Source organism: Gastrolobium bilobum, unplaced genomic scaffold (genome assembly GCF_033153095.1).
Source record: "Gastrolobium bilobum isolate Gb01-03AN ecotype WA unplaced genomic scaffold, APGP_CSIRO_Gbil_v1 utg7888, whole genome shotgun sequence".
Classification (NCBI taxonomy): Eukaryota; Viridiplantae; Streptophyta; class Magnoliopsida; order Fabales; family Fabaceae; genus Gastrolobium; species Gastrolobium bilobum.
This window is the reverse complement of record NW_026898738.1, coordinates 460519-473235: the sequence shown is the minus strand read 5'-3', so window position 1 is coordinate 473235 and position 12717 is coordinate 460519. Positions and strand designations below refer to the sequence as shown.

At 34.3% G+C, this 12717-nt stretch overlaps 1 protein-coding gene across 3 annotated transcripts; it reads right to left on the bottom strand.

Annotated features, from left to right (window-relative positions):
• Positions 1–644: 644 nt before the first annotated feature.
• Positions 645–5205, bottom strand: LOC133283696 (TATA box-binding protein-associated factor RNA polymerase I subunit B). 3 transcript variants are annotated; one of them, XM_061480601.1, is made up of 5 exons: positions 4701–4859; positions 4327–4578; positions 2727–3518; positions 2471–2604; positions 645–1366 (listed from the first exon to the last, which is right to left on the bottom strand). In XM_061480601.1, exons 1-5 carry the CDS (start codon positions 4840–4842, stop codon positions 746–748), a joined length of 1941 nt encoding a protein of 646 aa, XP_061336585.1. In that variant the 5' UTR covers positions 4843–4859; the 3' UTR covers positions 645–745. The 3 variants fall into 3 exon arrangements, with proteins under 3 accessions (XP_061336585.1, XP_061336583.1, XP_061336584.1); XM_061480599.1 differs by having other exon boundaries at positions 4327–5205; XM_061480600.1 differs by having other exon boundaries at positions 2727–3515; positions 4327–5205.
• Positions 5206–12717: the final 7512 nt, after the last annotated feature.

Here is a 12717-nt window from a genome sequence, read left to right as displayed (position 1 = left end):
ATTAAATCTAGTTTCGTTAATTTCATTTCCAATACTACCAAAAAATGAATTATGCAATCTATATATTTTCCTTTCCGTGCAAAGTCTCATTCAAGATTGTTGAATCACAATATGTATCGCATCGAATCGTAAGATACAAAAATATAATAAAAAATAATTTAAAAATATTTAATATAAATTCAAATTTCAAAAATGATTCAATAAGCAAAATATAATTAAAGTGCAAATCAGTTATTCTCCTACTCATCAATTATTAAGACTAATATTATTACTATTACTATCAGGGGCATAATTAATCCATCATTCTCTTCCAAAAAGAATTCTTTTAGGTTTTTTTTTTTAATTTAAATTGCAAATCAAATCTCTATTTCTTTTTTTATATATATTAAAAGTTACAAAATTTGATTTAATTTTTATATCACATGATACATGTATCGTATCATAAGATATAGTATCGTATTATTCGATACAAATCCCAATATATATTGCTGAACTTGTGAATCATATCATATTGTACAAATCGTATCATGTATCATAAGATACTAATAACTATGGTCTCATTATATAAAAATACACAGCTGTAGGTCACTCAACATAATGATTGTGTAAGCATAAGTAAAACTTGGTTTCGTTGATTTCATTGCTTTACTTACATGGTTTCAACAGTTACTTAAGAGGATACGGAGGATGTAATTTATCAATTCTATTTTTTAGTGGTTACACTATAACAATGATGAATTGATTCTCAAATATTCAAATTTGTTTGTCCAGATATATGATCAGAGACATTTCCAGTGTCCATATCACTACAAAACTGACAAGAAATACTGGTAGGTTTCGAATGCAAGCATTTATCAATCCGATTCTCCAACCAGGCAAGTCTTCTCTCAAGGCTCAACACACCAATATGCAAAATCCGAATGTCAACTTGTGCAACCCGGGCGCAAGCCCGAAGCAAAATGTAGTAATCAGCATGAGCAACATAGGTCAGGGCACCTTCATCCCTCTTTCTGACATAGTGAAGGTAATCAAGTTTATTCAGCTTGACTCTGGGTGGTATATAACAAAATCTGTTCTCCTCCATGTCTAATTTCATCCGTCTAATGGCTTCCTTGACAAGAGTTTTTCCTGAACCGTGCTCATCGGAATCTGAGTCTTCACCGTCCGGCAGACTCGCAGCGGAATCATCATTATCCACACTTGCAGCAGAATTATCAGCAAGGCAAGTGCCATCATCAGAAGAGGGTTCATTAAAACATTCCTTTCTCATCTTTTCCTCCGTAGATGTCGTGCTAACACATCCCTCACCTCTCGACCTCCTTTGGTTAAAAGTATTAGATTGCTCTAGATCTGATGGATTAACATTCTGAAATAAAAAGTATCATCATCAAATTAGAACAGATTGACAAGCATTCTTCACAACGTAGTCAGCCAACAAAAGCAATTCCTAGAAACTAGACATTACAACGCAGATTTAATTTAGTTTAATAAAATCTGCCCTACATATTTATCCGAGAAGATGGAAAAGAATTTTCTTCCCATATAAAAAAACTATTCCACTCCCCGTTAAACCCGACTAGCGAGTGTGGGGTGGAGGAAATCCTTGTACGCAGCCTTACCCTTGCATAATTGCAAAGAGGCTCTTTCCTGGATTCGAACCCATGACCTTTCAGTCATGAAGGAACAGTTTGCCACTGCACCGGTTCGCCTCTTTAATTTTCTTCCCATATAAGTTGGAAGAAAATATTCATGAAAGAGGTCTTTATTATCATCAGCTATACAATGTCTGCAATCACTACAGAGTATCCATGACTACTACACTGACTAGTTACTATTATAATACAGAGTGTATAACCATTCACTCCAATTACATATCTTTAGAGAACAAAACAAACCCGTAGATAGTGCTGGCTCATGAAGGATACTTGAGACTTATTTTAGATACTGGAATCATTAGCAGATATATTGTAATTTTGATAACATGTAAATGTTATTAATCACATAATACAGAGGAAAAGTAACATGTCGATTTCTAGAAAGTTATCCTAATAAATTTCATCAAAAGAAAAGTTGTTCTAAATATTTATAGATAGGTAAATGATTGTGGTACTTAATATATGCAGTTTGAGACCCCTCATTTTTTTGCGGGAAAAAGGAGAAATTCCTTTCGTTTTCGTCATTCTATTTTGTTGAAATTAGATTTCAGGATAAAAGCCCATGCACAATAATTAATTCTTCATGGTATTTTTCTTGAAGTTTAATGTCCTTTAGCAAATAGTGATGTAGCCAATTTATTTTCAAGGCATCGCTGGAAAAGAAATTAAAAATCCAGAGCCAGCCAGGCCATGTCCCGTAGACAAAATATAACAAGCATAGGGACTTCATCCTTGAGACATCCCAAGAAAGAAAACAAAGTTGTAAGTAATTCCAAAGAAATGTGAATGCCAACAGAATAAATGTCTTTAATTACCTCTTCATTCTGATAAAAATTCCACAGGTATTGTATCATATTTTCTTCCTCATGGTTCCCATAAGATGGTTCTGATCCAGCAAAGACAACATCCCTACAGTATTTGAGATATGTAGTTAAGTCCTTCGAATACTCTGTCCATAAATACTGGATGTTAGATGGTAATTAATTATGTCAAAAATAGGAGGAAAAGAGAATATAAATTCAGGCAACATAGAATCAATAAGATAATAATATAAGCATACAAAAACTTTACCATAAGTATCTGCAATCTCATTATATCTTGATTGAAGGTGTTGGAGAAGCCCTGCAGAATCCAATTCATGTTTTTGAGGTCCTGCTGGATCTTCAGCTGACTCTTTATCAAAATCATGTCCATCATGGGAGGCAAAAGCGGTACCAATATCACCATTGTCTTTGGTACCACCATTAAGAGACAAACTTTTCTCCCATTCCCCAAAACCATTTATGTTATACAAAATCCTTATTGCCACAACCAGAATTGACATAACACAAACATGAGTAGGAAGCCTAAAATAATTTTTGGATAAGGATAACCACAATTCTGGGGGCATTGACCATTCATATATGCGGCATGCATAAGAAATAATCTTTCCAACAGGAAGAGATAATTTTTGAAGATAACGGTAAGCTATTGCATTAAAGTTCACAGGAGGTAACTCCAAGCCTATGAACTGAGCAATGTATGCAGCAAATGACTCTAGCTTCTGAACCGGAACAGCTCGCTGAGGCCTGAACATAACACTTGAACTGATAGGACACGCACTTGATGGATGTCCCATGCGCCTTTCAATTTCAACAAAAGCAGAAAAATAGGGAAGCTTCCCTTCACGTGTCCACTTCATCATGTCAGATGGCAAGACAGCTTCCCTGGCAAGATGACATGCCAGAAACGAAACTGCAACAGTGTAAGCTAGGGGGATCATTTTCTTTAAAGACCTGAACCATATCATTGCAGCTCGCTGACCAAAGTCATTGCGGGGTTCTGCTCCGTATTTAGCTCGTACTTCATAATATTTTCTTTCTTCTGAGACCAAGGAAGAAATAAACTCAAATGAATTACAAGATATGCATGATGAAAATAAGGTAAGTTTCTTCTGAGTGCTGTAAAAAACTATTTTAGACACTTGATAAACATGAAAAGTTAGTACAAATTTGTCAAGCTTTCTGCTTTCCTCTATCTTATTGTTCTATAATAAATTCACTAATAAAGATGTCAAATCCAAGCTTAACGAATACCAAACTGAGTTGTTCTGACTAATCAGATGCAAGATGCTAGTCAAGTAAATTTTTGAGTTACATATCAGGTTTTCTGAAATTTTGATAGAAACATAAAGCATTTAGTCAACTTTTCATGAAAAACACATAGTAATGCCCCACATATGTTACCAGAAAATAAACTAAAAATTGGCATATTATGCTCAATTATGAACCTAGAATATGCATTAACTCCTATATTGAGGAATAGATTGGTAAACACAGAACCAGACCATGCAACAAAAAGTGGTACATGTATTGTAATATAAAAGTACGGGAGAGGTTATAATTACTACCTTTTTTTTTTTACTACTTGTTACTACTAAATCTTAACCGTTGATTTCCGTCAATCTAACGGTTGTAATTTATAGGATCATACTTATTAATTAATTATTAATTTGCAATAAATTATAACCCTTATATTGACGGAAATCAACGGTTAAGATTCGGTACTAACAAGTAGTAAAAAAAATAGGTAATAAGGATCACATCTCCTATACTTTTATATTACAATACATGTACCACTTTTTGTTGCATGGTCTGGTTCAAAGATAGGCAAGGAAACTTTATATTGTTACCTTCGTTCTGCATCTCAGATTCAAAGATTGCTTTATTAGGCCAATCATCATCAAAAACACCAGTCATGGAGACAAACCTCAGCCAAATAGGCCCAACCAAGCCACATATTAAAGGGGTAACCTTAAACTCCTTCACCAATGCTTCGCATTGAAGCTCAATCATAATCTGCAACCCCATCACATACCGCATCCTTATCTCCTTGTGGTAATCTTCACTGCTGGGAACTTCCGAGCCTCCAAAATCTGCAGGAACTGTTGGGGGGTTGTCAAATTCCTCTCTTTTAACTTGACCATGATCGCTCCATTGAGGAGTTTCATCTTCTAACCTCAGATTCCTAATGAAATTTGACTGGGAATCGTAGAAGGAGTCATACTGAGAGATGGGTTCAGCTTTGATTGCATCAGGTCGCTGGTGCTGGCGGCGGCGCTGGTGACTGGCCTTGTAGACAGCGCCGCCACCGGTCTCTCCGCCCTTGTTGAAGAGATCATCATCGTCAACCGCTGTGTCAACAACATCCTCGAACTGAGAACCGCAGCGAAGGCAGTAGAAGAAGCCATCGGAACCGTCAAGACCCTCATCGGAACCACAGGTTTGACAAGTCAAGTTATGGAGATCAGCCATTGGAGGGTAGCTACCTGAAATTTGATTGGGTTTGTTTTGTTTTAGTTCAAGTTAAATGAACTATCCCCTCTTTCGCCAGCAAAGTATTCTTTATGATTTTCTCTAGGGCAAGGATAGCGATGACCATGACTGTCCTCGTATTCAGTTTTGTGATGATGATGAAAATCGATTTTTGAGCTTTGTCGAAGCTGTGAACTCGATTTTGAGCGAGTCGACCATCAAAGGAATCAAGAAGAAAAATTGCAATAGAGAGAAACTTCAATAAATGCTAAGGGTTATTGATACATCGTGACAAACACATTTTAAGCTCATACAATTCATACTAATATAAAATTTATTAAATTCGTCAAATTTTTTAATGGAAAAGAATATATTTACTACCAAAAAAATTTACTATTTTTACAATCAATTTAATTACTGTTGATTTTTGTCAATCTAACGGTTATAATTTATTGAAAATTATTTGGTCGTATTTATTAATTAGTTTCCAATAAATTCAATAAATTATAACCGTTAGATTGACGAAAATCAACGACAATTAAATTGGTTGTAAAGGTATAATACCCCTAACTTAATAATTTAATTAATTACCTGCAATTAAATAATTAAGCATGTATAAGTGGGTAGGATTAAGTAAGAGGTTAAAATTAGTGAGTTAAGGACACTTTTAAAGTATAAAATGCAGTCAGTGAGAATTAAAGGATAAAAATATGGATAGGCAAAAGTACACAAAATATGAAAGTAAAGTTAAAAATTTTCATTAGCTGGAAACCACCAGAAGAGCATTGGATTAAATTAAATACTGATGAAGCTGCTAGAAGATCTCAAGGTTTAGCTACTTGTGGTGGAATGGCTAGAAATCATGAGGGTCACTGGCTTAAAGGTTTCTCATACAGGATTGGAAATTGCAATGTTCTAAATGCCAAACTGTGGGGAATGCTTAAAGGTTTGGAGATGGCTTGGGAGAAAGGCTGGAAAAATTTAATTGTTGAATCTGATTTAACATCTGCAATCATCATTCTTTCTAGAAAGGGTGTTGCAGCCCGTGAGTCCCACTTGGTGGCTCGAATACGGGCTTCGTTTCAAAAAGATTGGCGAATTCAGCTTGTCCATACTTACAGAGAAGGAAATTATGTTGCTGACTGGCTGGCTAATTATCCTCTGGACAATCCTACTGCTCCTAATATGACTAGTTTCTGTTTCCCCCTTTTGCAGATTCAATCTATTTTTATTGCTGATTTATTTCTGTTTGTATAGCTCGAACAGTGACTGTTTTGTAGTTTCTTTGCTGGGTTTCTCCTCAGCACACCAAAAAAAAAAAGTTAAAAATATTCCTAGAAAAATATTTCAGACCTTTGGGTAAAGTTTGGTAGTGAATAGAGGTGAATAGATAGATAAGCTTATACCTAGTTAACATAACTTAACATATGTAAGTTGAAGAATCAGCCCCACTTTCCCTCATTTCTTCTTCTTCCACGCGAGAAACAGAGAGAGGGAGAATGGGTGAAATCATTTGAGGAGCAAACCCCACCTTCCCCATTTTCTCAACCAAATGCATCCGTTCCAAAACCAAAAACGTAGAGAATCCTTCACTCGTTGCAAATCCTAGCTTGGTTTTGGGTGGGAAGCCTTGTGGAAAGAGATCTCTTCCTCCAATGATTTCGACCCCTTTGATGATTTGAGGAGTTTGATGGCATTTTCACCCATGGAAGCTTAAGAGACCTCTATTGCTTATTTGTGTGACCTATTGTGGTAAGTTTCCACTTCTCCAACCTAGTGTTCATGGAGTTTTCTAGAGGTTGAAGATAATAAATAGTGTTTTGTGGGTTTTATGAGTTTAAGTAAGATTGAGGCTAAATTCATTTGGAAATATTGTTAGGAATAATAAATAAACAGTAGAAATGAGTTTAGATTGTCATTTTAGTATACTTTGATAATTGGAGAAATCTATGCTTGAAATTAAGGATTTTCTTACATTATTAGCCTTGGTTATATGTTTGATGGTGTCCCTTGTATGACTAGGATTGAAGCAAGTGGACCAAGTGGAGTGACCAATCCTTGTGGTTGTGTTCAATTGAGGAAAGGAAAGCTTTGAGGAAAATTCAAAAGCAAGAAAAACCTTTGGACCTTGGGGTTGATCCCCTTGAATGTTCCACCATACTCCGCTGAGGAGGAATGGTTTATGAGGTGTGATATGCAATGATGATAGTGATTGTATGCTCATGCATTGATTCATGCATTGATAAATGTTATGATTGATTAATGATTATTGATTGATGTTTGATTGTTTAAGAGTATTGAGGAATGATTAATAGATGTAAAAATAAGGAATGAGGTAATGGTTGAGGGTTATGATTGAGGTTTTGTTGATAGTTGATAGATAAGGTAGGGGCTGATGAATGAGAAAAGGGATTGAATAGTCCTTGGATCAATCCAACGAATGTAACTAGTATGACGGATGTGAGGACTTCCCCTGGAAACAGCCCTACGAGGATCTTCAGGTGGTTTGTCTTATCCTTGAAAACAGCCCTATGTGGACCTCCTTGTGGTGAGAGTCTAAGAGAGATAGCCCTGTTGTGGATCTTTCTTGGATGTGCCTAAGAGAAACAGCCCTTGAGGATCTCTCTTGGAAGCCCCTAGTGTGAGATTGTGGACTTCCCTTGGAAACAACCCTATGTGGATCTCCTTGTGGTGAGCACCTAAGACAAACAACCCTTGAGGATCTCTCTGAAGTCAATGTGATGTTTATGGATAAGAATGTGTTAAGTTGGTATTATAGTGTGTTCCCCGAAAGTGAACCTTAGGGTGGAGTGATCTCCAAGGACGCCTGGTTTACTGAGATATATTCGTATATCTCACCCCGTGTTGTGGTGCATCATTTCAGATACTGGTAGAGGTGAAGTTGATCGAGGCAAGAAACTTGAGTAGATTATACCTGAAAGCTGGATATTTTGAGTTGCATGCCATTCAGAATTATTATATGTATTTATTTTGAGGTCATGTGATGTAGTATGGAGGACTTAGTCCATGATCATTATTATAGTAATTGCCTTGTTGTATATGGCTAATCGCTTTGATCATGTTTTTGGATAGCTAAGTTCTTTGACATGTATTTATTTTGAAGAACATTGATGTAATAGGATATTATGTTGTTGTACTTATAGATTGGTGCATGGATTATTTAAGGGATTAAAGATAAATGATGGGATGTAAGAGCCACCATATGTGTTGGATGTTGTTGGCCATTCCTAGTCTATTAGATGTTAAGAGAATGGTGAAAGAGAGAGGAATTTCTTCAAGAAATTAAATGAAAACAGGGGAGGGCATGTGTTGCATAATTGGAGAGCGTTTTAGCGCTGATGAGGGTGCTAAAACGCGCTGTGTTCGTGAAATGGAGGAAAAATCTCTGCCCTTAGGCGTTTTAACGCCCATATGGGCGCTAAAACGCGCAAAAGGGCGCTAAAACGCATTGAAGACCTGGAGAAGGCTAAATTCTCTGCCTCTGAACGTTTTAACGCCTAGTTGAGCGCCAAAACGCGCTACCCGAAATTAGCAAAAATGTAGTTTAGTAAAACTTACATAATTTGAGCTACGGAGCTCCGATTTGAACGCAGTTTGAGCCCACGCGAAGCTAACAAAGAGATCTATAATATAGTGAAAGATGAGAATTATAGAGGAAGTATAGAATTCATATAATAATAAAAGAGATGAAGACGTTTAACAACGTGTAGGCAAATAAAATAAGAATATGATGTTAAGCTTAGTTTCATTTATTCTGCAATGTCATATGGTTATGGTCACGCAATTGGTTATTTTAAATTCGGCTTTGTTCAAAAAGAAAATTTATCCGGATTTCTAATTGAACCAATTTGGTTGTAACTGCGTTTAATATCATACAACAATGTTAACAAACCGGTTCTAGAACGGGGTGTTACAAAAAGCGGTAAACTTTTTTTGTCTTAAGTATATCCTGACTGTTTTTTTTTAATACCACAATATTGAATATCATATTCATTTTTTTTGAAATTCTGATTGATGGACGGACTCTAAAATAATCTTTTAAAATCCTAATCTAATGACTTTTTTTCAATCCTTTAAAATCCTAATTGAATATCAATGCATTTTTTTGTCAAAAAATAATTTATTAAAATACTTTAAAATCTCAATCAATACATCCCCTTAATCACTTAATTCTTTATGTTTTTTTCATCCACACTCCTTTTTTTTTTTTTTTGGAGTTACCCAACCCATCCACACTCCTTCTTAACACTATAGAAAATTAACTTAGTATACCTATTCTACCCTTTTTATTTAGATATATTTGGCCTTTTTTATATCTCTATTTTTCTCTCTCTTTTTAGAATTTTTTTACGAAATTTTTTAATAGATGGGATAACACAAGACTAAAAAAAATCAAAATAAAATAGATAAAAAAAATAGAAAAAGATCAAATATATCTAAATAAAAGTGAACAAAAATAGTCCAAGGACAAAAAAGAAAAAGAAAAAGAAAATACTAGATATATTGAAAACTCATAATTATAATTTTTTTTTGTTCTATTTATTTTTTATCTTAATTTTTTCTTCTATTTTTTTGTCTTTAGTATATATTTTTTTTTTTCATTTCAACTATTGATTCAGTATATATATTTTTTCATCAAGTCAAAATGCGCAAGTCATAATACATGATAGTAAGTAATTAATGCTTCACTGAAGTACTTTTGTCATTTTCACCTGTCCTTGTGCTATTTTGTTTATTTGTTTTAGGGTTTATCATCTATCATTTAACATAATTACAAAAAATTTCCTACACACACAATATTTTGTGTGGCCCACAACAAAAAAAAAAAAACTTCGGCACACAAAATGAATCTCTATAACATAACACAATCACTTTTCCTACAATATAACTCTTATAAAACTCTTTATTTTATTAGCCATCCATTTACGGAGATAAATTTAGTCAAACCATGTTTTATTAGCAAAAAGTAGTCTAAACTTCTGAACGTTTTTATATTAAGTGCGGAGTTAATTATTTCTATTTCTGGTTTCCTTGACTCATTTTGAAATACATATTGATCTTTATCAGATTTGAATCATCGTCAACTATTGTGCTGTGTGATTTCATTTTGACGTGATAATTGGTATAGATTACATATTATAATATAACAAAAAAATATTTATTGGTTCTTGACTTCGAAAAAATTTAACATGCTCTATGCCCACCATTTATTCAGTGGTCCCTTTTCTATAAATGAAAATTTTTCTTTCATTTTTAACCTTTTCTTTTTGATTTTTTCCTCCTCCGTCCTTTTTTTTTTTGGGAGGGACCACCATGGTCTCGTCCCACAAAAAAACTTCCCCTTGACTTCTTGTCCTTGTGAATTGTGAATAACTAAATGAAATATATTTTCCCTCATCATGAGTCATATAGGAAAGAAAACGTCACTTGAAGGTGGCTATGCACCATGTGCTTTCCGGATCGCTTTTGGGGGGTTTGGTTGAGGAGAAATTTTTTGAATACTAGGGAAATGGTTGGAAAATGAGTTTGGTAGGAAAATTTTAAAAAAGTTGTTTGGTACTGTAAAATATTAGTGGAGAAATTGAGTTAAATATGCTGAGTGTATTTTTGGTTGAAAATAAAAGTTTGATGGGGAAATAAATAGAAATTACAAAAGTAACCTTTTTATAAAATTTTGAATGTTACATGCGGTTAAGAAATTGGGTATTTTTGTCTTTATTTTCATCCACTTTTTTAATTTCCCCATCTTTCCAAGAAATACCATGTTGCAAATAGCATTCTTTAACAATGCAAAAGTTCCTTTTTTAGTGCATTTGTAATTTAGATAGGCAACTCATTTTCATAGGTAAAAATTGTGATTCCATTCAACTAAACGCAGGAAACGAGAATACAACATCTACTTTCCTAGGCAAATTTTGAGATACTTTGAAACAAACACCCTACTCATTTTGAAATACATATTGATTTTTATCAGATTTGAATCATCGTCAACTACTGTGCTGTGTGATTTCATTTTGACGTGATAATTGGTATAGATTACATATTATAATATAACAAAAAAATATTTATTGGTTCTTGACTTCGAAAAAATTTAACATGCTCCAGACCCATGGGTGTTTGGTTCAGCTGAAATATTTTTTTACTAGGGAAATAGAATCACTAGGGATTACCAGGGGAAAATGAGTTAGGTAGAAAAGTTAAAAAAAAATTGTTTGGTTGGGCAAAATATTACCAAGCAAATTAATTAAAGTTATTGAAGTCTATGTTTGGTTGAGGATAAAATATTGATGGGTAAATGGTATAAAATTACAAAACTAACCCCTTAATAATTATAAAGTCACTGTATGCAACATTCTTGCTATGTTTTATCAAAAGGGTAGTTCAGTCAGATATGGAGTTCTATATATCTCATTTGCCTGGTTATCATACAATACTACATTGAAAGTGAAAATGTTGCTCTGTGTTTCTCGTTACTTTTTGCAAAGAATTGTGAAAGCTTGCCAACTCACTTTGCTGGGGAAGTTTTTAAAAACGTTGGACCAAACGTTGGCTTCATAAAATTCCAATTTGTATTGCCTGAGGTTATCATAAGAAAACCCGAACCAAACGGCCCCCTACTATAGACTTCAAACATCTTCTGCAGCATAGATCTGTAAAATTTGCAGATTTTGTTGAAGCTAAGTGTTTTGTTCTGGAGATAGAGATGTCTAGCTTAATGGGACAATATATTACTTTTGGATCTAGGTGCCCTCTCTAAGGTATCTATGGATTAAATGCCCTTGAGAATCAAGCAGATCACTGTGCACATAAGAACAATAAACGACTTTGTCAAAAGGGTGTGTGTATATACAGTGACAGCATAACAGTAAGAGAGAGAGCATAGCGTATCTGTAAGTTTTACCTTTTAATTATAGAGTTTACCTGTAGGTAATGGATTGACATATGTCATGTTATCGTATTAGGATTGACATCCTTAATGAATATTCTTCCTTAGTTATATCTGATTAATATCTTGAATTGCCTTTGTTGGACTTATTAGTAAATAGATCTCGTATATGAATCCATCAGAGTTTGGTAAAAAGGGAGCAAACCTAATAATGCCAGGAGTCGAACGGTAAAATTGAAGATGTGGAAGATACTTTGTGTTAAAAGCGATTAGTTATTTATCTTTACTACTGAGTAGCCAATCTAGGGTTTTACTTTTTATTCATGGCTCCCAATTCCCGTGCTTCTTATATGAGCATTTACAAAAATTAAGGCTTGAAAGTTAGTTATGATTATTTTTTCGGTTTGTCCTGTTCTTTATAACTAATTTAACGGACTTTGATTCATAGTTCTATTAATATATCAATATTCCATAACTTTGGAAAGTTCACCAAATTGCTTAAACACGAGAGATGCATCCCATTTTACTGAAATCAGCATGGCATTTTAAATTATCATAAAGTATGTCAGTGATATTTGCGGACTCAACATTAGCTGAACGCAGCTCCAAGATGTTAAATATGGAGCATAGAGGTCCCAATTTTTTTCTCAATACTACCGGCCTTGCTAAAGGTAATTTGTCTGTAGGGAATATTTATGTCGCAAGAATAATGAATTACTGGTAAACACAATATTACAGCCATTTAGGCCTTCTACGGAACTTAACAAGTTTCGCAACACTGTTAATTGACTCGCGAGTTTAGAACTTTAAAGAACTACATCCGCAAGTTCAGGCTTAAAACAGGACCACCGCGGTAATTAAT

Excerpts from the sequence above, each read along its gene's own strand:
- LOC133283696 (XM_061480599.1), bottom strand. The coding sequence starts at position 4,948 with ATGGCTGATCTCCATAACTTGACTTGTCAAACCTGTGGTTCCGATGAG. Across the intron at positions 2,605-2,726 it reads TGAGATTGCAGATACTTATG|AGTATTCGAAGGACTTAACT; the intron begins GTAAAGTTTTTG and ends ATTTATGGACAG. Across the intron at positions 1,367-2,470 it reads ATTTTTATCAGAATGAAGAG|AATGTTAATCCATCAGATCT; the intron begins GTAATTAAAGAC and ends TTTTTATTTCAG.